At 38.9% G+C, this 27,728-nt stretch overlaps 2 protein-coding genes across 4 annotated transcripts; both read right to left on the bottom strand.

Annotated features, from left to right (window-relative positions):
• Window positions 1-456: 456 nt before the first annotated feature.
• Window positions 457-15,522, bottom strand: elmod1 (ELMO/CED-12 domain containing 1). Of its 2 annotated transcripts, XM_061056161.1 has the most exons (11): window positions 15,382-15,522; window positions 9,264-9,409; window positions 8,208-8,236; window positions 7,978-8,075; window positions 7,600-7,729; window positions 6,448-6,581; window positions 6,097-6,165; window positions 4,039-4,059; window positions 3,363-3,413; window positions 2,748-2,881; window positions 457-1,342 (listed from the first exon to the last, which is right to left on the bottom strand). In XM_061056161.1, the coding sequence occupies exons 1-11, from the start codon at window positions 15,396-15,398 to the stop codon at window positions 1,167-1,169; spliced, it is 1,005 nt and encodes a 334-aa protein (XP_060912144.1). In that variant the 5' UTR covers window positions 15,399-15,522; the 3' UTR covers window positions 457-1,166. The 2 variants fall into 2 exon arrangements, with proteins under 2 accessions (XP_060912144.1, XP_060912145.1); XM_061056162.1 differs by lacking the exon at window positions 4,039-4,059 and having other exon boundaries at window positions 15,382-15,510.
• Window positions 15,523-16,879: 1,357 nt separating this feature from the next.
• LOC132988798 (solute carrier family 35 member F2-like) lies at window positions 16,880-24,994 on the bottom strand. 2 transcript variants are annotated; one of them, XM_061056382.1, is made up of 10 exons: window positions 24,846-24,978; window positions 24,441-24,555; window positions 23,305-23,411; window positions 22,608-22,780; window positions 20,948-21,075; window positions 20,396-20,555; window positions 20,008-20,164; window positions 19,815-19,867; window positions 19,583-19,737; window positions 16,880-17,625 (listed from the first exon to the last, which is right to left on the bottom strand). In XM_061056382.1, exons 2-10 carry the CDS (start codon window positions 24,471-24,473, stop codon window positions 17,422-17,424), a joined length of 1,170 nt encoding a protein of 389 aa, XP_060912365.1. In that variant the 5' UTR covers window positions 24,474-24,555; window positions 24,846-24,978; the 3' UTR covers window positions 16,880-17,421. The 2 variants fall into 2 exon arrangements, with proteins under 2 accessions (XP_060912365.1, XP_060912366.1); XM_061056383.1 differs by lacking the exon at window positions 24,441-24,555 and having other exon boundaries at window positions 24,846-24,994.
• Window positions 24,995-27,728: the final 2,734 nt, after the last annotated feature.

Here is a 27,728-nt window from a genome sequence, read left to right as displayed (position 1 = left end):
CGCCGGCGTTGTCAGCCCTTGGTCTTTTAGTGGACAAAGAAAATTGTAAAATGGCGCTTTTCTCTTCTTCTGACTACTCAAAGCGCTTTGACACTGCAGGTCACCCCTACACATTCACGCACTGATACTACAGCGGCATGCTCAAGGGGCTTTCCTGAACCTGTGTCGAGAGCTGGAGAGAAATGAAACCTCCAAACAGCCAATCAGAGAGAGCCCTCTCACCGACCATTTCAACATTTCCAATCGTCCAAATAAAGGTCGACGGGTAGCACCGGAGTCAGACACACTAGGGTGACGACCGCTCACTGACGGCCGACGATCTCCTTGGTGTGTCGGAGCCTTTAAACTATTTTTTTGAACTCGTATGAACATCTATTCACAGGTTTACAAAACACACATTTAATCTTACAAGACTCAAACCGCTGCTGCGATCGTAAACTCTCCACATTCGATAAATTTGGCAAAGAGAAGTCTCGAGAGTTAACCTCACAATAGAACGGTACAATCTATAGTAATGACCTAATACAGACAGAGTTAAGAAATGAACCGGTCCAGAATATTGTTTCATCACTTTTGATTGAATCTGCGCCAGAAACATTTCTTTTTCATGCTCCAACAAATCACATTAAATATCTGTAGCTCTTCATTTGGAATACAAAATATTATTTTATTTTTAACACATATTTCGGACTTTAAGGTCACGACGCTGCGATCTAAGACGGGATTTATTTTTTTTTTGGTTGAGAAAGTAAATTTTGGTTTTGTTGTGAGAAGATAAAACTGAGGTGTAACGGCTGTGATACAATCGTCATGAATCATTAAAGCAAACGGTAAAGATGAGCGCGTGACGGTGTGGTGCGGCCTCCTCATGCACAGCTACAATCGCTATGGTCGTCTCTGATGCTGGTGGTCTGACGCTGCAGTGAGGGCGCAGAGGCAGTGTGTGTTTAAGTGTGTGTGTGTGTGTGTTTGTGTGTGTGTGTGTGTGTGGCTGTATGAGCTTTTGGCAGTGACGCAACATGACGTTAGCTGAGCACGAGAACGGAGCAGAGTCTCCCCAGACGTGAGGGTAAAGGGGTTTTCTGATTTTTTTAATGGCCTACCAGACACCCGAGGGGAGACTCTGTGAGGGTGTGAGGGAGGGGGGGGAGGGGGGGGGCAGGTGTTTAAAGGTTGACCAGGTGGAGGTCGGAGGCGGAGAAGTGGGGGCACAGAGCCATGTCCGGGTTCTTCAGCTGCCGCAGGATCCTCCGGTGGAACTTGGAGCGGACCCGGCTGAACTCCATGATGTCGCTGGGATCCTCCTCGATCCAGAAGCGGTGGAACTCCTGCATCAAGTAACCTGCAACGAGGAAAAAAAATAATGAAAAGTTCATCCTAAATGTTGACGATTACTTTAAAGGCTTTATATGTGATTTTTTTTGATCCAGCAGATGTCGCCCTTGAGCACCAGCATGAAACCAAAACAACTTTTGGTTTCAAGGAGTTTCTATGTAGTTATGAAACAGGCAGCCTGAAATAAATAAAGATGCTTCTATATGATGAACAAAAGTATCAGCAGCAAGACTGAACATTTTGACATTTGTTTTGTAATGCTTGTAACCACTGCCTCCACGTCATTGTCAGATAAAGTGAGTGAGAACGCGAGGCGAGAGGGGTTGGAGGTGTGGCAAAACAGCAGTTCATTTTGGTTTCATGCTGATGCTCAAGGGCGACATCTACTGGATCAAAAAGGTTGCACATTCTTCCTTTAAAGGCTTTATATGTGATTTTTTTGATTCAGCAGATGTCACCCTTGAGCACCAGCATGAAACCGAAACAACTTGCGCTGCATTGTTGTGTTAGCATGCTAATGCTAGCGATCTTTATTGTGCTCGTATCTTCACACTGCATGTAAATTTACCTGAAATGAGCGTGATCTAGAAACACAGTTAAGCAGTGAGTACAGTATGTTATTCTTCTTTTCTCTAGTCCCTCAATTAAACAACTTTTATACACGAGGGGAGGAGTCAGCCGGCCGTCCGGGCGATGTAAACAAACTGAAGATAGGACTCTGAAAACTCTGAAAACATCACAGACAGTGGGACCCGGGTGTTACACCCATTGTAGACAGTCATGACTCACAGAGTTATTTTCAGAGGATATACTTGATTTATATATTTAAGTGTGAAAAAGTTGTGTTTCTTTTTGCCCTTCTGGCAAACAGGACACAACTAAACAGTTTGACTGCAGAGCTCAAACTGGATCTGGACTGGGACTCAGGGACTCAAGTCTTGTAATCATGTATGATCTTGTTCTTCTCTTTTACTTCTTTACGTCTTATTGTTTGATAGTTTGTATCCTGTACTGTTCTGTCTTAAATTTTTTATTTGAAGATTTATTTTTGGGGTTTTTAATGGAGAGATAGGACAGTGGATAGAGCTGGAAATCAGGGAGAGAGAGAGTGAGGAATGACATGCGGGAAAGGAAACACAGGCTGGATTCGAACCTGGGCCGCCCGCTTGGAAGACTACAGCCTCCATACATGGGGCGCGCGCACAAACCACTGTTCTGTCTTTTACTGTTGTGCTTGTTTGGTTCTGCAGCACCCTGACTGTTTCACTCTTGGTCCTGTGGCTCAGTGGTAGAGTCAATTAGGGGTTGGGTCGAGGTGGTCGGCGGCGTTTGAACGTGTATGAATGGGCTCGTTTAATAACTGATGGACACTTCACATGGCAGCCGATGGAAACAAATTTAACTGAACTCACAGAAGGTCTGCTGGAAGTGCAGCAGGCTCGGCATCTCTGGGGCCACGTTGTACAGGTGGGTCTTCAGAGCGCCGCTCACCAGCAGAGAGTAGGTCAGGTCTGTGATGTTGATGCCCACAATGGCAAAAGAGAATCTAGAGGAAGCAAACGGAAAAAAAAACAGAAACATGTTTTGCTTTGGGAATTTGTTTTTTTACTGACTATAAGGAGATCATTTTACGTTTGTCTGAGCTACAGAAGGCTTTTGTGTGTGTGTGTGTGTGTGTGTGTGTGTGTGTTTTTAGAGTCCTTGGTCCTTATCAGCACAGATACAGACGTGGCAGGACACATGCACACACACACACACACACACACACACACACACACACACACACACACACACACACACTCAACAACTGCATCACAACTCAGAGCCTCTCTGCTGTTCAAACTGCTCCATATCCATATTGAGGCCAAAACTAACAGGAGCTCCAGCAGCAGTAGCCCAGTTTTTCTCCTCCACACACACACACACACACACACACACACACACACACACACACACACACACACACACACACACACACACACACACACACATGCATGCTATCACACAGAACATGTGCAGACTCTTACCCAATAGCCTTGTCGAGGTTCTTCTGTTCCCATTCAGGCTTGTTTATCTCACTGTGGAGGACAAACACTTCAGTTGTCTCAAGTCTTCATAGAAAACAAAAACTGAGCGAGACAAAAGGAGTCTTCAAAATAAAATTACATGGCCCTTTCTTTTGTTTTTTGCACTCAGAAAACAAATGCCATAACACCTAAACAGAGAGTCTAAAAGTACTTGAATGTAAACGATTTCAGTTCACTTGGCCGCTTGTGCCGCTTCTTTTGTGTCTGTTTTAGACACATTCATAATGTAAATATTGCTTTATCTTGTTTATATCCTATTATTGTAGCCCTACTTGGTATTTATTGCTTATTTTATTATCTCTATTCTATTTTATTTCCACCGAATTTCCCCCAGGGATTAATAAAGTATTTCTGATTCTGATGACAACAATCATTAAGTTAGAGTTAATTTCTGTTGAATCAAAGTCTTTCAACATGAAGTCAAAGTGCAGCCTCCAGAGGTTTGACACCATATGTTTTAAAACAATACAATTGCCATTATTTTAAATAATCGAGAAATGGAAATGGTGCTCAGAGCAGCTTTTAATGCATGAAACAACGACTTTGCATGATACATCGAGCGCGCAGAAAAAAAAAGCAGTGAATGCAGTGAAAAGAATGAAAGTGAGTTAAGTACCTTGGCTTTCTGTGCGTGCTCCTACAGTGCGTGTGAGAGTCAGAGAGGAGGGGATGGGAAGAGAGAGAGAGAGAGAGGTGGAGGCGGTGGGGGGTGAAGGAGAAAAGAAGAAGAAGAATCTTCATTGGTGAAATGAGACGCCGATGACAAACAATACAAGCAGCAGGAGTCAATAAAAGATAAAGCAGTGGATGATATCAAGCTGTTGCAATGAGTATAGTAAAGAAGAATGTGTTAGGAGCAGAGAGTCGGATGACTGAGTGCAGTTTAAAGATGTGAAGAGATACACCACGAGTCTGGGAGAAAGATTGTCTCGGGTAACTGGTTTTATCTTCTTAAAGTGGACTTCAGAAGTGAAGCAGCAAATCAATAAACTGCTCCAAGTTGTTTCACTTTTAATTATCAGTCGAAGAGTGCGTCTGATGCACTTTGCTAATTTGCAATTTGTAGGAATGTAACGATACTGTCATGATTTGGTCTGTTTTAGTTTTGTTTAGATGTATTTATCTCTTAGTTCTCAGTCTTCCCTGGTGTTTGTTTCCCTTGTGTGTTTTCTAGTTTAGTCTTTAGTGTTTCCTGTGTTATTTTGTATCCTCGTGTCCCTCTATGTTCTAGTCTGTATTGTTGTTACATTCTTTAGTTCTCTGTGATTTGTGTTCCTTGATTCATGTTGTAGTTCTTGTCGTGTTTCTTGTCTTGTATTTATTCCTGCCTCTGTGTGTTTCCCTCCAGTGTTGATTACCCTCATTGTCTTCACCTGTGTCATTAGTCTCACCTGTGTCTGATTACCCTTGTGTCTATTTAGTCTCTGTGTTCCTTCCCTCGTGTTGTCAGTTCATTGTTGTAAGTTGCCAGTGTTGAGTGTTGTATGTTGGAGTTTCAGTGTTTCCTAGTGTTTTTCAGTTTTTGGATTTTCTCTGTTTGGACATTTTGATAGAAAGTTTTAGTTTTTGCCTTTTTGTTTAAATAAATATTTGTATTTATTCATTCTGCACTTGGGTCCAGTTCCTGATATTCCACACACGTGACAGATACCTTACAATACAATTAGAAATCGCTTCAGATTTGGACCATTTTAAAACAATTTGACACAACTATACACTCAGCGGCCACTTCATTAGGTACGGCTGTTCAACTGCTTGTTTTTGCAAATATCTAATCACATGGCAGCATCTCAATGCATTTAGGGCATGTAGACATGGCCAAGACGATCTGCTGAAGTTCAAACCGAGAATGAGGAAGAAAGGTGATTTAAGTGACTTTCAACGTGGCATGGTTGTTGGTCTTAGTATTTCAGCAGCTGCTAATCTACTTGGATTTTCACGCACAAACCATCTCAAGGGTTTACAGAGAATAGTCAGAAAAAGAGAAAATATCCAGTGAGTGTCAGTTCTCTGGGTTGAAGCCAGAGGTCAGTGTGCAGATGTTTTTTTGCAATTGTTTAAAATACTATAAATTGTGACTTTGGATGTACATATTGTTTTTAATCCTTGAAGAGTTAAGATATGTGTGTTGCCATAAAAAAACAAAACTGAAAAACTGTAACCTCCACCATAACTCATTATTTATTAAAACTGCATTATAATAATAATGAATAATATGTCCATGATAACAAACAGTGCAATAATCTTGAAAATGTCTGACTCTTATTCGTGTTAATATTTCTTGTACCTATTATTGATATCCTACTTACATTCCTATTTTATATGATTAATATTTTTATTATTATATTTCTACTGCTGTATTGTATCTTTTGGAGCAACTGTAACGATCGAATCTGATCTTGTGTTACTTAAAAGTCGACGTGATTAGTGCAGACAGAAGGGGGCAATAAATGCTCTTCAGTCATGTGTGTGTGCACAAAAACTTCAGGCCACCCCTGCACAAGTCAAGCCCCCCAGTTGGGCCAATCCCCCCCAATCCATAAAGTCTGGACACGCCCCCTTGCACTTGAGTCCCAGTGCTCACCCAGAGAGACTTTCTATCCAAACACTTGGTGCATTTCTTCAGTTTGATCATGCTTTGGTAAAAATGTGAGAAAAATGGGGGCTTCCATACTTGTGCTTTGGTTGCAGAGAGTCATGAAGCATCTGCAGAGCGGTGGCCTTGTCATGCTCTGCAAAATACCTGCAAAGAAAAAAAGGGAAATTAGGAAAACGCAAAGCCCTACAACTGTGACTGTAGGAGTAATCATTTAGATATATAATCAAATCCATTTGTTGTGGCACTGCAAGGTTATGAATCTGTGCATTAATAACTTTAAGTTTTCAAAAACAACGTGCATGCAAAACTACAAATGTAACCATTCATCTCTCCTGTCTCATTAAGGTGTTAAAATGTCTGGCTGTTTTTTATATTGTAAACTATAATGGGTATTTAACAGGACGTGTGAAGTGACTGAGAGCTCACAGCAGGTTGTGCAGACCCAGCAGGCCCATGCCTCGGAAATCAGTTTTGGGATCGCTGCCTTGGAAACCAATTTCACACCACTGTTTGGAGATGCGGCTGGTGAGAGGAGTGTCAGGACGCAGCTCCTTCCAGAGCTGCAACACAGAAAACACACACCACAGTATAGTACAAGAGATTCAAAACTAAGAACTGAGGCTTGAATGCTAAAATGATCGAACAGATAGAGGACTCTATTTATTCATTTATATTTACTTCTATTAATATTATTAATATTTTTGTTATTACATCTCTCTTTTTTTTACTCATCAAGCTCAAACTGCTGTTAAATCCCACTTCTACCACTTTCTCCTCCTAGTTATCTTCAAACCTTCATTCTTCATTCAAACAAACGAACAGGGCCCTTCAACACCCTCAACACACAAAGTTGATAAACGTTATTATTACTCCCTGCTTGCCTGTTTGCCTGTGTCTCCCCTGTCTCCTACATACTATTGCTCTTGACATGTCCCTCACTCGTCTTGTATTGTTCTGCATCACCTAATAAAAAATAAATAAATACAATAAATAAATACAATAAAATACAATAAAATACAATAAATTAAAATAAAATAAAATAAAATAAAATAAAATAAAATAAAATAAAATAAAATAAAAATAAAATAAAATAAAATAAAATAAAATAAAATAAAATAAAATAAAATGATCTAACATCCCTCTTCATAATATAACATCTAGATCCAGAGCTTTCTGTGTATTTTCATATTTAAATCCAGACCAAGGGGAAGGATTAATAATAATAATAATAATAATTATTATTATTATTATTATTTTTATTTTTTTTTATTTAGTAAATTTGTTTAAATGAAGAGAGAAAAACAAGAGGATCAAAACAAATTCATGTTTCTGTTCAATATGACGCAGCAGCAGATAAACAGCTAAAAGCTTTAATTAAAGGATACATCATTAAAACTATAAGCTACACTGTGGCGCCAGATAGCCTGGTGGTTATGCCGCACGCCCCGGAGGCTTAAGTCCTCGTCGCAGCGACCAAGGGTTGAGATCTCAGTTCTCTCTCCTCCCAACGTCTCCTGTCTCTCTTCAGCTGTTCCTCTCCGATAAATGTGAAAAAGCCACAGCTAACTGTTTATTTACCTTCATCAGCATTTTCTCGTTCTCAGGGTTTTCACAGTCGTACGGTTCCCTGCGCAGCTTCTCCACCTCGGCCACCAGACTCCTGTAGCCCACGATCTGCAGCAGGCTGGCCTGAAGGGAGATGCCCAGCCTGGGGGGGAAACACACAGGGAGAGGACAAGCTGTTTGCATGTGTGTGTGTATTCAGCCTTTAATCAGAGCCATTTATCTTCTTAGTTTACAAGAATACATTATTTATTTATTATTTACCCCCCGTCACATCTCACAGCTAGACTGAGGAGTGTTGACAGTCTGTGAAAGTCTCTAATTCACCAGCAACACCCCTCGACATGAGTGATAAAGCGACATAAAATGTGATATGAAATGTGGGCGTCTCACTGTGGGTTGGTGTCAGGGTTAATCTTCTTCAAGGCCATGATGTTGTCGATGGTTTTCTCCACTTTATCCGGGTGGACGCTGAGGGAAGACTGAAGCAGCTGGACGGAGACGAGTGCAGAAAACAAACAAGGACAAGTGGGAATTCAGGGAAACAGATACAATGAAACAATAAACCTTGAAGCTACATTGGGCAAATATTCAACTCGTTCTTTTTATTTAGAGACCCGTACCTCATTCTTGGAGTATCTCAGGGAGGACTCTGCAAAGAGAAGGTTGAAAATGTAAGACGAATGCATACAGCTACATTTAAAACATGGGGCTTTAAGATCTTTCAAAATGTTACAAATATTTAGATTTGGAGTTTAAGCTGTCGAAATATGCTCGAGGTGTCCGAGTCATCTCCCTGAGGCCCTTAAGCTAAATCCAGGTGGTCAGAAAACTATGAATGAAAACCAATGATTGCCGTTTAACGTAAGGAAATTAATAATTAAATTTAATCACAAATATGCTCTTAATTTGAAACTGTCAACAATATAATAGTAAGTTAATATGTAGATAATATTCTGAAGATGAATGAGACTGAAAAAATGCAACACTATATTTAAACTAAAAAAACTCTGTGATTTTCTGTTTTTCTGTTTTCCATTTTGTTATTTCTTGTCTGATGGTTTTTGGTTAATCTGTTCCCATTATTTTGTTGTTGTTTTGTCCAAAACTTAAATTGTTTTGGCACAACAAGTCCAACATCATACACTGATCGATGAAAACATTTTTATTTTTCTGTGAACAATGCACAAAAATAAGAAAAAGTGTTGAACTTCTTCCTATCCCTTTTGAACATGAAGTATATTATTTGAGTTATTTATTTGTTGCTATGGATGCTGAGGATCCAGTTTTTGTTTTCCTTTTTATTTTGTGTTTGTATTATCTTAACATGTTCAATAAATTGGCCAATTAAAAAAAATAAAAAATAAAATATAATGTAAAAAACTTTTTTTGGTTGTTAAAAACGTTGAGAAGAAAGAAATCCTGCACACTACTCTCGCTCTGCATCACCAATTTATTACAAAAATCAGAACATTTTGGTCCCAAACAATCGTTTCAGGACAGAAACAAATCGATTAGCCAGCCAGAGTTTGTGCAGGATGTTTTTCTTTTCAATATGAGGGTTTTATGTCCTACACACCGACTTCATGAGATGTGCAAACCTCCTTTTCAAACAGTTCTTTAAGTCACTTCATAAACTAAATAAAATTGAAATCATGTCAGGCAGTGTGCGGCTCTACCAATCTTGAGGGTCCTGCGGGCTCCGTGCTTGTTGTTGTAGCAGATCCGCTGCAGCTCGCAGCGTCCCGTGAACTTCCTGGCGACAAACTTGAGGCCCCGCCACAGCAGTTTACAGTAGAGGAAGACGAAGAACTGGGTCACCACTCTGGAGAGGAGAGGACGGGACGGATTAGACAGATTTCATGTGTGTGTGGCACTTATCTAAGGTTCTTTGGTTTGTGGTGTTTAAAGGTGAGAACCATAGAAGCCTGAGTGACGTCAGCCGTCTGTTCCTGCAGCGGGCGCCGGAGGCTCATCGGCAGCAGACGCCATGCTGGAAATCCTGTCTCAGTCTAACTTTCAGTCAACCTAACGACAGGCTGAGAGCTGGAGCTGAGGCGGGTTTTCAGCCTCTTGACAAACCATTACATCGCGCCCACCTGTCAATCATGTCAGCTACGCGCCTAACTCTGGATAACACGTATCTTTATGAAATCAAATCACCTGTACAGTGTGTGCCAGACAATGACTAATCAGACCTCTTTTGTTTATTGTACCAGGCTGTAAACATGTTTATTTATGATGTAAAAACTGCTTTTTTGCCTGTTGTGTGTATGTGACTTCCTGTGTTCCTGAAGCCAGCCTCCAGTGGACACTCGACGAACTGCAGGATTTTTGCACTTCCTCATCGGCTTCATTTTTCAGCACCGGAGGTTGAAGCATGAAGTGTGAGTTTCTAATTTCCTGTCCTTCTTCTGGTGTTTTATTTTCACTTCTGAGACCTTTAAGGTGGTGTTGCTAAATCATCAGCGTCGAGATACAAAAATACTCGACACTTAATCAAAGAACAAAGAAGAAGATCTGAAGGAAAGAGACGATGGTGGTGAGCTATTTTTACAGCTGACACTGAGAATGAAAATGAAGACTGTGTGTCTTGGGGAATGCAAAGTGACCCATTATGAAAGTACTGAAAGATTTCCAGCCTTGCCTCTGCACACATGTAGAAACCTGAAAATCACCTGGTTCAACGCCCCCTGTATGTTAAACATCCAGGACAGAACATAGTGTGTGCAGCATGTCAGAAATACTGCTGCATTTTTTTTTCTTGCACAGAAATGTGAATGTAGGACCCCTTCCTCTTGTTTTCTCAGAGCCAATATTGTTACTCTGCACTCTGAATAACCTACAAACCTCCCGCTGTGTTTGTTTTCCAGGAAATGGAGTTTACAACCTTCCTCGTGCAGAAAACAAATCCTCCTGATTCTGAGCGATCACGGGCTTAACATCATCTTCAATGTCAACAAAAAAGAGAGAGAACGGTATGCATGGAGCCTGGATGATTAATTCCTCCTGCTATAGGCCCCCGGGATGAGAGTGGCATGTTAAACAGCTCGTATGGACGCTCTGTCATTTCCTTCACCTTCAAGGAAGTGAGCGCCGAGGCAGAGCGATGAAAGCAGGATTTAATCTGAAACAAAGCAGGTTGGATACAAAGAGAAGGTGACAATGAACCTGCAGCCTCCTTTTTAAGGGACACTTCTTCAAATACTACACATTTATGTTACCTCTGATTATTTTCTGTTTTAAGGTCATTGTATCTGTGGATTGTTTGTCTCACAGCTGGATAATGGAGGAGGGGGATTTAATGAATTATCTTTGAAGGAATTGTAGCATGGACCAATGAAGAACCGGATTCAATTATTTTCCACATCCTATTTACAAAGAAGCGATAGTTGAATGATTACATGTGTTTGTTCTTTTAATGCGCCTGCGATCATTGCATTAATAATTAAGGGGAAGCTCGACGTCCTTGTGAGAATAAACACAGATTCACAATGAAACGACATACTGTAGTAGTGGATCTTTGTCCCCTAAAATCAACGGTAAGCAGAAGAAAATAATGACAAAGGACTAAATGGAAGATCAGAACTCAAACATGGATTAAAAGATAAACTGACTCAAGCAGCAGAAATCACAGCAGATGCGACCAAAGTCTTCCCCACACTAAAAGATTTTAAAATCTAAACAGATTTTGAAGATGTGAGAGACTCCACACATGAATAAAAATAACCATAGATTTAAGCGTTAAGTTCCTTTAGAGCGGTGGATTTCAAACGCAAATCAATGTGCACAGTTTATAAAACCATTTCCACAGATTGCAAAACTTTTGTAAAAGTTTTAGCAAATCGAGTCACCGCATTGTAAATCCATGCGTACTGATATGCAAACCCTGAGTACTAGAGTTGTAGTCGAGCACACTAACCGAGAACAAGACATACCCCAGACCAGAGTGCTCCAAGACCGAGATATTTAGGGATCGAGACCTAGACCATAAATATCCAATATATTGGAGTGGAATACGGGTGCCTACATGACCCGTTCTTCTGATTGGCTCGTTTCTTAAAGTCCCTCGAGCTTTTACTGAACTCGGTAAATCTGCATTTTGTTTTGCTGCCTCAAATTGGTGGAACGCCCTCCAGCAAACTCTAAGGATCGGAGTTCTTCCCTCTCTTCCAGAGTTTCCACTTTGTTTCAAATTGTAACTGTTTTAAATGATCTCAGAGGAGTGTTTGATGTGCGTTTGCTTGTTTCACTGTGCTTGTAATCTCGACGGCGTTGGAAATGAGGGAAACCTCAGTGTCTTTTCGAGAATAAATAAAAGTTTGAAATATCAATGAAAAAAATCTTCATCTTGTGAGCAGGGGGCGTGTCACTCGGAAGGTTGCAGTCGTAACCGGGGGATAAAAATCTAATTATGAATGAATGGAAGTCTTTTGTTCTTTTATAAAGTCGTGTTTTTCTTCTAATCACAGTGATGACGTGGAGAATAGAAGTGGAGTTCCCCCAGGCTGAGACCGAGACAGGGTCGAGTAAAAATGTTTTGGATTCCAAGATGAGACCTTCAAAAAGTGGTCTCGAGACCGATTTCGAGTACTACAACAGCTTTTTTATTTTTTCATAACTCAGCCTTCGGGGGCTCCCTGAAAACATCTGTTTTAAAAAGTTTCACTAGTGAGTCCTTTATCACAACAGGTGAGCCTCGTGTGGGGGGGGGGGCTTGTTATCAAGACACAGCAAAACCAAGACAGCAGAATCACATCGGCAGCAAGCAGCTGCAAGAAACCAAAAACAGAACAGCAATTTAAGTTTTGTAAAAAGTTTGTGAGGAGAGCAACGATCGTCACAGCATACCACACACTAAATGATTAATTCACTAACAACCAGAGTCCAGACTCTGAAAACTGGAAATCTCTGGCAGTCGAGTCGAACATGGCTTCAGAGGAAGGTAAAATAAATAAACATGGAAGAGAGCAGGAACAATTTGCGATAGTTCTTGAACTGCTTGTTAGTGAAAATTCATGTAGAAAAATGTAAAACTATTCATAAAGACGCCGAGATGCCGTACATGTCACAGTGCAAACTGGAGGTGAGTCAATAAAGATTTTCTGCGGTTGTTGTACTTCCATCTCCAGTCAGCTCGCTTCCAAATTGGCTATCATCAGGGTTCCCTCCACAGGACGGGATATCATATCATAAATATTAATCATGTTTAATATTTACTATATGAAATCTGGGCGGCCCTAACCTCCTCAACCATCACTCTCACACCTCAAACCAGATGAAAATCTTACAGGATAATCTGCAGAACCATTAATAAATCAGGACTTTGTTTAGGATTGCAGGAACCGTATGATGTCGTAATTATTTTCAGTTTGGGAAATATATCCAAAGAAAGTTTTATGGCTTCAATATTTGCATTTCATAGAAGACTTAAAAATGGCTGTTTTTAATTAAGATTTGCAGTTTTGGGAGTGCCTGAGGTTTTTGCAAACTTGAAAACTGTATCAAATTAAACACTAAATGCACGCAGAGCTTCACATTTTGATCGAGTTTATCAAATGCAAGATGGCGTCGATCACAGCAAACAAACTAAACTTTAGCACTCAGAGATTAAAAGTCTGTAGCGCCTATTATGTAATTAAATTCAAATTCAAATTCAATTCAAATAACTTTATTTATCCGTACTTCATTTGTGTAAAAGAGCATCAGTGCACATACAGCTAGAAACAAAAACAACGACAGAAACACACACATACAAGTGGCTCTATTAAAAGCATGATGAATAGGTCATAAATAATTGTTATAAGCGGTTAAGAGTGGTGTTAAGAAATAGATCATTTGTTCATGAGCCTGATGGATGTGGGAGCAAAGCTTGACATGGCTCGATTAGTCCGGAAAGTGAGAGATCTGTATCTCTTCATCTGTTTCCTGAACCCTCTATACCCACAATTTGTATATTTAACTTCTTCTCATAAGTAAGAAATGTTTGTTCAACAACTAGCAGACTCTTTAATGTGAGTTTTATGTGTTTAGTAGTGAAACACTAAATCACAGCAGTTTCTCTTTAAATCCTTCTGAATCACTCTGATCAGCCAAAAACCATTAAAGACGCTACATGACTCACTTTTCACTCATCAGTAAACTATAACCACTTTAATTTCTAGCACATTACTATAATTACCCTAAACAGGCAGAGCCATCTGTGAAAAAGGATTTGGCAGACTGTACTGGGCTCCGCTGTTCATTAAACGTAGATTTAAATGAAAGTCTCGCAGACAAAAAACAAAAAGGAGCAAAGAGTCAGCTTTTAAAAACGTGTTCTAACAGATTTAGTATTTTAGAGGGCAGGAAACACTGGGCGCTCATGGGAAATGTGGGGGGAGAGAGAGAGAGATGGGGAATGACATCCACAGGACGGATTCAAACCCGGGCTGCACGCCTGGAGGACAACGGCCTCCGCACCTGTGGCACCCACAAACTGCTAAGCTACAGGTGCCCCAAAAGATGAACTATTTAGTGGACTTTTGACAGTATTGGATGTGCAGTGTGATGAATAATTTACAGTGTATATGTTTAAAAATGAATGTACAAGTACCAACTGCACACTGAAGTGAATGATAAAGGTATCTTACTATCTGATCAGACATTAAAGAAACATGTTGAAGTGCTGGCTTCTCTGACAACAACACAGCAGCCAGTATGTCCTCCTTCTAACTTTAGATTCTGCTCCTGAATGCTCTGGATTTGTTTGGACCAGAGAAGGTAGGCGCTTTTAAGGCCCCGCCCCCACACCGCCCCCGTTTTGGACGCCCCTCGGTTTGTCAGATATGAGAGCAGTTATCAGGTCAACAGGTGTTGCAGCGATGGAAGCGGGCAAGAGAAGTGGTTCAGATAGAAGTGATTGTACCCGACCTAAAAAGCCTCTGCATGTTTCTAATAAGCTCCACGAGCAGAAACGTGCTCAAACTAGGATCAATATTGGAGATGCTTTTTGAAAAATGGAGAGAGGTTAGAACACAGAAAGGTTTACAGACCCATGCAGAGCTGGATAAACACTGAAGCTTCAGAGTCCACCACATGGTGACCTGTGTGATCATCGACTCTAGAGAGGAGGGGGGGGGGGGGAGACAGCTCTCTATGATGTTTAGAATTTAGACTGCAGTACCCATTTTAAACACTAGGTGTCAGAGATACATACTGCTCCTTTAAACTCTCTCTCTACCTTAAACTGAATGAAATTAGGGACAATAAATGTATGCATTATATTGCTGACATTTATTCTTTCTGCTTATATTTCTTGTTGAACACCTGATATTATCGCTTATTTTCGTTGTTCACATTTGATTTCTAATATCATCCTGTTTACTTTTAAAGGATGAAACCAATAAGAAGCATCAGTAACAAAGATAAAAGCCTCCTGAGCATTGCATTCTTATATAACATGTCAGATTTATCCAGCCCTCACACAGAAATACCCAGAAAGCTGCAGATCTATTAATAGAGACATCAGGGGGAACCACTTCCTTTACTTCCTTTCCATAATTAAAAGGCCTTTTTTACCCACTCAAACCAATTCACACCTCAACATAACCACTTCCTGCCCACACTGTAGCTAACCTAATCGATTAGGAAACGCTTCAATGGGGAGCCTATAATGGTGCGTTGAATTATGTATAAACAAGGCAGTTCAGTACCATGCACAAAAAAAAGATAAACACTAGAAAGAGAGGCTCTGGTTTGAATTCCTCCAAATGCAAATGAAGCCCTGCATGACGTGCATACATTGAGTTTATTTACCTCAGAAAATGCTTCATCTTGGCTGCTGTCCTCCCTCACGTGTTTTCAGAGCTGTTTCAGTGCAGCGATCACCTGGAAAAAAGAAGGACGAGATGAGGTGTTTGCAGGAGTCAGGATCGGATCAGATCAGGCCCCGCAGCTCCGGAGCTGTCCGCGGTGCTTAGCGACGAAGGCGGCGTGCAGTCTGCGGGCTTTACCTATCCTGTACCCGGCATGCAGCTGCATCTATTCGGCGTAATAACACACAAGTATACCTGCACACCTATTCTCAGAGCATGCGTGCGTGTATTCCCCACTTCAAAGAGTCGTAATCCTGGAAAAATGAGGCTGTTAATGCTCCATCGATTAGCACAAGAAAGCTGCATAATCCGCGGGCATGCAACGTCGCCTTTTCACGCGACACAAGCGACACAATCGATGCAATCATCATGGGCGATAATCCCTTCTCTTACCGGTTTTTGGGGATAATGTCAGTGCGGGAACAAAGATGGGGGTGCAGCGTTTAAGTCCTCTTCACTCGGCTCCAGTCGTCAGCTCTTCCTCCATGATGATGATGATGATGATGATGATGATGACAGTCACTGCGCGTCTAAAAGCTACAGCGCAGCAATGCAGTGCAGAATACTAATCAATGGATCCATTTAGAGAGCATTTGTCTCCCAAATGAAAACCTCTGCATAAACAATGTTTTTTTTATATATATAGCAGTAACCTACATCAGGGGTTTTGCTTACACTCGTTTTATTTACTAAAAAATATCAAGCTATCCAGGTAATTGGCGTTTCAATTCACGCTGCTTAAAATGTAGACAGAATATGTTCCCTGCAGGGGAGATGCTAAGAGTTTCAAACATTAAGTGAAAACATTGCTCCCATTTTTTTTAATACATGCACTAACCTTTTTAGCCACTTGGGGGCAGTGTAAGTAACATAACAAAAACATGACACTTAAAGTCTTTATGTGATTTTTCACACTTCAATGTAGAAATCAAGTATCTCCTCTGAAAATAACTCTGTGAGTCATGACTGTCTACAATGGGTGTAACACCCGAGTCCCACTGTCTGTGATGTTTTCAGAGTTTTCAGAGTCCTATCTTCAGTTTGTTTACATCGCCAGGACGGCCGGCTGACTCCTCCCCTCGCGTATAAAAGTTGTTTAATTGAGGGACTAGAGAAAAGAAGAATAACATACTGTACTCACTGCTTAACTGTGTTTCTAGATCACGCTCATTTCAGGTAAATTTACATGCAGTGTGAAGATACGCGCATAATAAAGAGCGCTAGCATTAGCATGCTAACACAACAATGCAGCGCGAGTTGTTTCGGTTTCATGCTGGTGCTCAAGGGCGACATCTACTGGATCAAAAAAATCACATCTGAGTTATTTTCAGAGGATATACTTGATTTATATTACATTTAAGTGTGTAAAATCACATATAAAGACTGGTCATTTATTACACTGATATGGTGTCAAACGAGTGTGAAAGGATGTAGAAAACTTGAGCATATAAAAATGTCTTTAATATAAAATAGGTAAAACTCTGTCTGCATGTCACATGCTGTACATTTTGGCAACACAAGGTAAACAAAAACATGATTGACAGTAAACTTCATAGATTACCAAAGGAAGACTGTAACAGCATCAAAGGCAACAAAAGTGAAATACATCGCTGTGATTGGACCGTGTTCACCTCAAAACATTACTTTAAAAAGAAGTTTAAAAAAAGACATCGTCGACAGAAAACAACAAAAGGAAAAAAAACAGTTTAGACTAATTTAAAGCAGCCATAATGGTGCATTGTTTGTGTTCAACACAATGTAAGTGCAGTAACAGATGATTTTTGTAAAATATCCATGAAGAAATATCTTTAAAAGTAACCTCATGAAAAAAGGAATGAAAAGTTATTTATAAATAATCAAAAGCAGCTGCGTTTTCTGTGATTATGAAAACGCTAAAAACCAACCAGGAGTACTTCAGTAACATTGTAATGACCTCCTCATACAGTAGAATGACCTTCCTCCCCCCCTCGGTCAGTGTCGCTCACATGGCAGCCACATCAGTGACCGTCTCAGTCCTCTGATATTCTCCGTCCAGGGACAGCAGACGGCTTGACGTGGCGTCGGCGGCCGGGTCTTCATTTTCACTGGAGCTGGATTCCGGGAGCGCCGAGTACGTGGGAACAGCGTTGAACATGATGAAGCCCACGGTGATGATGACGAAGGAGACGATGTACAGGGTAGAAAACTGAAGAGGAGATAAGAGACGTCACAACAGCTCCCATTCTCAGGAAGTGAAAATCAAATATTCAAACTGAATAAACAAACACTGAACAATATATATAAATAAACAACAATTAAAAAACATGATATAGACAGATCTTGGTTATGTGCAAACATGCATACAATCTTTGATGTAAATATCTGCAGGAGATGACGCACACTTATTATTTTTTTTCTTTCATTTAATCGTTTTCTACTTCTTTTTTATTTCTTTAACAGTATGCTTAACCTGACTATCTATATGCTTGTACAAAGGAGGCACAAAGCTCTGGATGCTGCCTCTGTTTTATGCATTTTGAATTTGCATACTGTATATATATATATATATATATATATATATATATATATAGCTATGTATTGTTTCCTTTTCACCACTGGGTGTTAAAAATATGAAAAAAAAATTGCAAATATGTGTAAGAACAATAATCGGAAACGGTTATGTATTGCAATAAAAGTATTAAAAAAAAACTTGACAAACTGGCCGGGAAACATGGCGAGGATGAAGGATTACAGATTTTTTTTCCCCAAGTTACAAATTAACAAATGGATTAAGACGCACACAAATGTTGATTATGCAGCGAAGCTAATACTAATACTTCCAGGACACTTTGCACGTTTCTCTAAATCTCCTCCTGTGTGTTCTGTGACTGAAAACAACAAGTCCATTCAGTGAGCATGCTGATGACATCCGTTAAAGTGCGTTTTGAGCTTTCATGTGTTTTTGAGAACTTGGAGTGTGTGAACGAATTCTTTTTTTTAAAACGCGCTTACCACAGCACCACCGTGCAGCCTCAGTCTTAATCTAAAGCAACAAGAACATAATAACTATTTGCATACTCATATTTATTTATTTATATTTATTCATTTATAAATACTCTTAATCCCATTTTGCACACTAGAGGTTAATTAACATTTTAGTATATCTTATATTTATAACCTCAAAGTGTTAGTTTTAGTCAAGTTTTTAAAAACCTGATCTTAGTGTTTATGTGTCTAAATGGTATTTGTTAGTTTATTTTGTTTTTGTTTATTTTGTTTTCTGTGTGGTGTCTTGAATGTGATGGCAGTTGCTGCTGTGACGATGTAATTACCTGCAAAGGATTAATAACGTACCTATCTTTCTATCTATAATATCTATATCGTGGTGCTTTCTTTACTGTTTAAACTTTCTACAACGTAACCCCTTACTAATGATCGACCATATCACTTCCTACAGCACAATATGACCTGAGTCCTGCGGTAAAGAGACCAAGACAAAGCTGTTAAAAGTCTGGTGTGGTTTTTTTTTTCCAGGAGTGAGATAAGAGTGCAAATGTAGTCAACGGCACTTTAAGCACATTTTAAAGGGGACATATAATTAAAAATCAACTTTTACAGTGTTTCTGAACATATATCTGGGTAACCTGAGAGTCTACTGACCCACAACATGTGAAATAAACCCATCCAGTGCTTTGTTTGTGGTCTGCATAAGTCTTACAACACAGAGAAAAATGCTCCGTTTAAAATGTGCTCTCCTTGTGATGTCACAGTGGGATTCTGGTAAAAAATAAATCCCCTCCCCTGGTATCTCCACCCATGGACTCCACCCTCAGCCTAGAGCAAAACTTTTGCACAGGTCCGCCATTTTTATTCTCGCTACAGAGGAGAGATGTCTACTGGGAAAACTCAGGGGGCGGGGCTTATTGCATTTAAAGAGACACACACACCAAAACGGAGCGTTCTGAGAGAGCTGGTTTATACAGGGTCACAAACCTCCTCTGGTGCTTGATTCATGTTATATTTTGACCAAAGCTCAGCACAGATGTTTCATTTAGAGCACAGGGGGACTGTTTGAAAAGGTGGAGGAGGGGGATAATATGTCCTCTTTAAAGCCCAGAAACATTAGCTTGTTTTATTAGCATTAGCTTTGCATTGATACTCACCATGTAGTGAAAGAGGAAGATCCCGCAGAAGAGGCTGAAGAGGTCAGCGGTGAGCATGGAGAGGTTGACGGCTGTAGCGCTGGTCATCTTCACCACCACAGGCATGAAGCTGTACAGCGCGTACATGCACAGAGCGTACAGCGCAAACAGCATCGCTGCAGAACACAAAGACCGGACTTTAGAGGGTTTTTTTATCTCCTCTAATTTAAAAAAAGACAGAAGCATAACTTACAAATGTGAAGGTCCCACTGTATCGCTGCTACGGCTTTACTTTCAAGTACAACTCTGCAATCACAGGAAAGTTAGCATGGTCAGAAAAACACATTTCATCAAGCTCCACTCATCCTTAAAAAACACAAACAATGCTTTTTTTTTTAAAATCACAAACAGAATATAACACATGAAGGATTAAAACATGAACCCACAGCTGTATGCCACTGATGACCGTCCCAAACAGCCCCATCATGCCCAGGAACTCGACCCGGCTCAAGTTCTTCACCGTGTACTCCTGACACACGTTGGATACGGCATACAGGACCGCGCTGAGCAGGACCAAACCATCTCCCAGCACCACGTCGCTCCCTGCACAGACAGAGCAGCATTTATACTTTAAATCTGCTTTTTAGACATTTTCTGTATTATTAATTGATGTGAAAACTTCTGAAATGTTTCACAAAGAGAGGAGAAGAACAACACAGTACTTAGGGAACACTTCTTACACGAGTGGGAGAAGAAGAAGAAGTTGTACAGAAAAGAAGTTAAGAGATGAAGCGTTTGAGTTTAATAAACAGGTAAGATGAAAAGTGTCCTTACTGGATCCCTGGTCTCTGCCTGCCAGGATGTCGGCTCCCACCATGGCCCCCACCCCCAACAAACACACGCCCACAGCTACAAAGTGGACCAGCCTGTAGCGGGTCTTCAACAAGAACCAGGACAGTAACATCAGCACGGGGATCACAAAACAGTCGAGCAGCTGGAAAACACAAATAAAACACAATGAATTACTGAATCACACACGAGATATCGGTTCCTTAAAAAGCTTGAGCTGAAAAAATTTTAAAAAATCATTTAAAGACAAAAAACACTAACGCCCATTTATTCCAACCTGTGAGGCGTGAGGATCTGTTACTCTCTGCTGTGATACTAAAATAAAAAAATCCAGCTTTAGTGTGTTTTTTGCCTTTATTAGAAAAGACAGCTGAGAGACAGGAAATGGAATAATACATTTAATTATCTTAGTCTGCATTTGTCTTTTAAAATGACAAAGAGGTTAATTTAGACATTTATAAACATATCTTAAATAAAAATGGAACTGGTCCTCGTTCTGTCAGTGTGTAAAGTAACAACCATCATGTTGTTTCTTACCTGTATACTGGTCAGCGTGGTGAACTGGTAGGCCTTCACGACTGCATAGTTCGCCTCCACATCTGCCAAACCCATCACCAAATACTTCCACCACTTGGTTTTTAAAATCTCTATGATGTTCCTTTCATCTGTAGAAACACAAACGTTTGATTTATAGCAGAAATGTAGAAATTTAAGAGCATGATATAACCGTCAGTGAGAGCTTTTTCCACGTTCTTAATATAAATTAGAAGAGAAGTTGAGGGGAAAGGAAGAGCGCTCTGAAGCACGGTTAAGTTTGATTTGCATTTTCATTTGTGTCAGTTCTCCTCTCTCTTCTGACTCCAAGACAAAAAAATCCTGGAGCAACTTGTTGACGAGAAATATTTATCTTTCTTCAGCTTTAAAGGAAGAATGTGCAACATTTTACTCATAAATAAATCATAAAGTCTGTCCTGTGTAAATGTGTCTCTGAGTCATGACTGTCTACAATGAGTGAGAAGCTCGAGTCCCTCTGGCTGTGTTGTTGTCAGAGCCGTGTTTACATGGACGGGACGGCCTTGTGTATAAAGATATATATGTGCACTGCACTCTCCTTGGATTTATTTTAAGGGGGGGGGAGTAAGAAGAGGAGAAAATAATTTAACTAATCTTATTATTATTTTATTTATTTGTATTGTATAATTTTTACTCTATTATTATTTATGTTATTATTTCTTGTCTGTTTTGTTGATTTTGCACCAATGTACCTCTTATTATTTAATTTATTTTATTAGTATTGATTTTAATTGTTGTGTCTTATTGGTGGAATTGTCATTGTGGGGGTGGAGTGGCAGGGGGAGAGGGAGGGGGGGTTGGATGAAAGGATTAATAGGAAACTTGTAGGATTTTAATGTATTGTTAATTTTTCCGAAATCTTATAAAATGGTAATAAAATATGTTCATAAAAAAAAAAAAGAAATAAAAGAATAACATACTCACTGCTTATGTGGATGTCATGTTAGCGTTTTTAGATCACGGTCATTCTGTGTCAATCTACATGCAACATGAAGCTTTGAGTTAACTAAAGAGCGCTAACATTAGCATGCTAACACAACAATGCAGACCACAGGTGATTGCAGCTTTAGTAAAGGACAATTTTGTCCACCGCCTGTGCTTAAATCCTTCGTGTGAGCTAGGTTTGCAGTTATCTTTCTAAACTGATAGTTGAACACTTTAACGATCAATAATCGATGAATCATTAATAATTGGATTATCATTAATAAACAGAAAACACTCTTCTTCCTTAAGTAAAAATAACAGCTGTTTTTCTGAGTTGCAAAAGTGAAGGACGCCCTCTGTTGGTGTAAAATGGTATTACATGAGATTGTGGGTTAATGAAATTTAAATCGGTTTCATTCTTAACAGTGATTCTTCGATTAATGGATTAATCATTAATATATCTAGTGCGAACACCAGAGGACGGGGGTGAGAGGTTGTCACTAGAGCGGAGGCTTCAGTATCAATCAATCAATCAAGCTTTATTTAAATAGCACCTTTCATACGATTCAAAGTGCTTTACAGCGACTGAGAAACATGGCAAGTTGTTTTGGTTTCATGCTGGCGCTGAAGGCCAAATCTACTGGATCAAAAAGTCGCACATTCCCCCTTTAACAACAACCAGGAGCTCAGACGTGCTGACCTTTGCGGAAGCAGAGGATGGTGGTGTAGACGAGCAGCAGCAGGGCGTAGTTGAGGAAGCTCTGCAGCATGGGTGTCTCCACCTTGGCGTCGGCCAGGTACTGACAGCTCACCGCTGTGCCACAGATCAGCAGGGACAACACCTGGCCCATCAGTATGGTCTTCAGCAGACTCCTGCAGAGTCAACAGGAACAGTGCATCAATGACAGAGCTGGAAACCTACATGACCTCATGTATATATGAAGCAAAACAGTTGATTCGACTCTTAATGAGGCTCATGGAAGAGCAAGAAGAGCTTAAAGGAAGAGCTCTCGTTTTATGAATTAATCTACATTCCAGTGTCCGTCTGTGTGATGACAGAAACATCGGAACACAAATACAAGTGAGAGTTATCCTCAGGTTGTAAAGGTATCTGATCACTGTGAAAGTTGGCAATTGGCAAAACCTAAACACAACCAAGTGGATAAAGTGGATTCTCCAACACTGGATACTAAAACGCATGATGGTGTTTTCTCAGAAGACGTTTTCACTTGTGGTAACAACCTCAGTCTCTTAAAACAACATGAACAACAGAACCACAAATTTAGGTAAAAAGAAAGCATGAACGATGTTATTGTTTACACGCATCCTTCTTCTAATGAGTAATTTAAATGATCAACTACGTCTTTTACTAGAACGGCAGATGAAGTGCTGCTCACCATGTGCAGACGTCCCTCAGGTTGTAACTGTGCAAACCACAAGCGAGCCTCCATTTCGCACACGGTCTGTCCTCCTCGAGCCCCTCCATGGTCTCTGACTGATACACCTCCAATGAAAAAAAAAAAAAAAGCATGAGAGAATTAGTGTCTTTAGGGCTTAATGTCTTCATCAGATTACCCGAGAGAACAAGGCGCCAAATCTCCACAGGAATGTGATGTAACACATGTGGCTATGACGATTAACAACCCGCAACTGTTTGAACATTTTTTATCAGTAATAATCGAAAATAAAACGTCAGATTCTGAATCTGCTTTATCGTCTGATCTGCAATTTGACTTCAATAGACTTTCCTCTCTATGACACGAGTATAATTTGATTTAAATTTTGATTCTGAACATGTAACATAAGACAAAGGGGAACATAAAAAAACAGACAGAAAATAAATAATAAATACAAACAGAGTAAATTTTAATTCAGGAAAAATTGTCGGACTAAGTTATTTAAGTGTCCGATGAGTGGGAAGAAGTAAAAACAAATGAAACCCCCCTCCATAATCCCATCGTCTCTTCAGCTATAGCTTCCTATTTGTAACATCATATTTGTATATTTATATTACAACTGACAAGTTATATATTTATATGACCTACAGAAAATAAATAAAAGAAAACAGCAACATGTGAACAAGAATCCCTTCAGACACCATGAACATAAATATACACAAAAAAACTAGTTTGTGCAAGACTAAATGAAGACAACAGTGCAGAGGTGAGCAGTGCAAAAGATGCTGAAACAAACGGGACAATTAATTGTGTACTTGTGTAACAGATGAGGTTCAAAGTGATTTTAAAGTTTTGACATTAAGGTAAGCTTGATGAAAGTTGGAGAAGTGCACAGATTTGGTAACTAACGCTGAAGAAAGTCTACTTTTATCTCCAAACAGTGTCCAGGGATCCATGTGTTCCTTTGAATAAAGCTTGTGTATTCAGTTCAGAAAATAAAGCATAGAAATATAGCACAGATTCATTTTCACTTTTACTTCACTACCAAATCTACATAGTGCACCTTTAAGTAATCTGACACACACACACATAAGAGAATATATTTATTACCATAGTTTGGACAGTTTAAAGCATACCTTGTGGGGCCTCAGGCGAACTTGCTCGGTCATGTGGTAAATTAGGCTCAGACTAGACCCATGTCCTTTCCAGTTATGTCATTTACAGACTGTGTTTATACTGCAGGCGGTGACGCTGTGCGTAAAACCAGGACGCACGTTTCCAAAAGTTGTGCCATAATAAGCCAAAGTTAGAGCATTTAATCTACCCCGAAATTAAAAACAGCACCTATATTTATGTAACAGGTGTTGAGATATGTTAAAGTTGATTATTTGAAGTTGTTTTAAGGACAGAAACGTTAAATTGCCTTTTTTTTCAATGAGGTTTGGTCTACTCGTGAGTGACAGCGTCCTTCATCCGGGTTTCCTTAAACTGCAAATGAAATATCTACTCTAATGATTTATTAATTATGAATAAGTGCCTACCTTTTGTTCCTCTGTCATGGGAGGTGTCAGGAAAACCTCCAAAAGACGTCAAAACTCATATTGACAAAATGCCTCCGTACACGCGGAGCAACTACTTCTAACGGGTGAGTCAATCTAACCTCGTGCTATCTAGGACCCGCCCCCCTGCTGGGCTGCGATTGGTCGAGGAAGAAAACAGAGTGACGTCTGTACCGCGCAGTCAAACTTGATGTGGTGCTGATGAGAATCAAAGGGTTTTTTAACCTTTACTCGCTGACAGAGGTGCAGGGTAAACACATTTTGGCGACCTAAATTGAGTAGTGGGTTTAGATAATAACAATAATTTAGGTAAAACTTTAATTTAATTCAATTAAAACAATGTAAAAATACTTATGAGTAAGTAAAGTCTTACTATCTGACTATTTTTAAAAGGCTGTTTCTGCAATGTTCTTGCTTTAACCAACCAGGTATAGGGCTGGTACATTTCAGGCTGAATGATAAAAATCAATCATAAAACAACCAGCATATATGGTTGTAAACATTTTATGAATCTTCTAATTTTCCAACCATTTCAACCTGCAGGAACTTCTTGAAAACATCCCATGTTATCCTCACACAAAGGTTAAAATCCTTCTGACCTTGTCTGAGAAAGCATGCAGAGATTCTGCCGGTGAAGGAATGAAAACAAACATCACACTGATAGTAGGAAACACAAACTGTCCTTGAAGCTGTGCAGAGATCGCCTGCAGTTTTACTCTCCACATGTGAATATGAGAAGAAAGTTAATAACACTCGGCCTGCAGTCTGTGTGTGTAGTAAAACTGAGGTGTCAAGAAATCCCCTTTTCTCTTCCAACCCCCGTTCTTCATTTAGGCTACTCAATGTAGGGGGATTAACACAGGTTTAAAGGAGAGGTGTTATCCCTTCCTTTCTAAGAACAATCAGCTCTAATCCTGTAGTGACTATCCAATGTTCAAATGATCAAATACAACTTCTTTTTTTTTAACCGTCTTTATTGACAAATTTAAAATATACAAAAAAATGTTATACAAACTCTTATAGATAATGAACATACAAAAGCAAAATACACAGGAACAAGTTAATTCAAACATAAATCAAAACTAAAGGGGGGATTATATATAAAAATAAATAAATAAAAATCAAATTTTTCCAAAAGAAAACATCAGGCAAATGTACGCAGACAACAAACTGGAGCAAGGACAAAAAAATTCAACAAGGGCCAGAAATCAAAACAAGAATTTCGATAAGTCAGCACTAATCTTTCTAGTAATCCTGCTAGATTTAAAACAATTTTTGTTTGTTTACGGTAAGGACCATCTGTTCCCACCACTTTTATCAACAACTTCCTGTTCACCTGTGACCTATAAGCACCTGACTATACAACCTGAAAAATTAACCCCAAAGACCTATTATCACCGTTAAGTGTCCAAAATCATTCATTGACCAATAATAAAAAAATAACAGTTTAAAATGGTTTGAAGTGGCAAACACAACAACAATTTATCCTTTATTTATTAATGTGTCTTTAAATTAGTAGGCTATGGTCCAATACCCAGTAATAACATAAGATAAGATAAAATAAGATAAGATAATACTTTATTGATCCCCAGAGAGGAAGTTGAGACGTTGCAGAAACACAAAATCAAGTAGCAAGTTTAGTACAATTGAAACATAATCAATTAGATACATACAAATAAAACAAGAGGCATTTACAACTGGAATATAAAGGAGTAAAGTGAACTATACAGGACAATTCAGACATCATGAGCAGTGAGTGTCAACTTAAAATGTTTTTTTTTTATCATGATATCATAAAAAAGATGAATAGAAATAGAGAAATAATTGACCCACAATTCAAGGTAATTAATCGTACCGTTTGATTACGTTTCTCCCTATTTGTCACTTTTATGTTGCTGCTGTGACTTCGCCTCCTGGTGTGTAAAAAATATGTTTTATTTATTGCAACATAAGCCAACTAATTCAAAACCATTTGAAAAGTGTAGTCCGTGTACGTGCTGATAATTCAAACTTCAGAGTATGCTCGGGAGACATTTGTTGACAACTCCCTTGAAAAAAGAAACATTGCACAATAATGAAAGAAAACGTGAATTAATGTAATGTTTTTGGATATAAAATGCTTCTTGTATTGATAAATGACGTCAAACTTCTTACAATGAACTCAAAATAACTGATTGATTGATTGATTGATTAAATTTATTTCAGACATATCAAATAAAATCAAACATATCAAAAATACAAAACAAAATGAAAAGCACGAAAATACAATAAACAAATTATTTCACAAAAAAAAAGGCAAATTACATATAGTCAATTGATATGCCTGAAAAGGAGTAGGAAGAAATATAAAACTTATTTAATCCTACCCCTTTTCCACAGCTCAATAATTAATATTTATTAAATTAAATTAACTTCCTGTGTTCCTTATAATCTCTCTATATATACAATCTATCTATATACAATTTGCTATACTATATTTATGATAATATATTTGATATTTAAAATCCAATGATTTTCCATACATATATACAACTTGATATACTCTGATTTTTTATAATTTATATATTTATACAATCGATATATCTATATATACATATCTATTTGTACAATTTGATGTATTATATTTACATTTTATATATTTATACAATCCTTATATCTATACAGTTTGGTACAGTATGTTTACAATTATACATTTAATACAATCTATATCTATATATATATATATATGCAATTTGATATAGGCTACTATATGTACAATTTACATTTAAAAATACACATTAACATACACCTGTGTATACAAAACTTGTAAACCCAATTATTATTATTGTTATTGTTATTATATTTATTTTATTATTATTATTATTT

This window comes from Labrus mixtus, chromosome 14 (assembly GCF_963584025.1).
Source record: "Labrus mixtus chromosome 14, fLabMix1.1, whole genome shotgun sequence".
Classification (NCBI taxonomy): domain Eukaryota; kingdom Metazoa; phylum Chordata; class Actinopteri; order Labriformes; family Labridae; genus Labrus; species Labrus mixtus.
This window is presented reverse-complemented; position numbering and strand designations above follow the sequence as displayed.

Bases quoted from the DNA above. Each gene is read 5' to 3' on its own strand.
- elmod1 (XM_061056161.1), bottom strand. The intron at 7,730-7,977 runs GTGAGACGCCCA...TTTCCCCCCCAG, and splicing joins AACCCTGACACCAACCCACA to GCTGGGCATCTCCCTTCAGG. The intron at 1,343-2,747 runs GTGAGTTCAGTT...TCCTCGTTGCAG, and splicing joins GCACTTCCAGCAGACCTTCT to GTTACTTGATGCAGGAGTTC.
- LOC132988798 (XM_061056382.1), bottom strand. From the start codon at position 24,473: ATGACCGAGCAAGTTCGCCTGAGGCCCCACAAG. The intron at 22,781-23,304 runs GTGAGCAGCACT...TTGACTCTGCAG, and splicing joins CTGAGGGACGTCTGCACATG to GAGTCTGCTGAAGACCATAC. The intron at 21,076-22,607 runs GTCAGCACGTCT...GTGTTTCTACAG, and splicing joins CATCCTCTGCTTCCGCAAAG to ATGAAAGGAACATCATAGAG.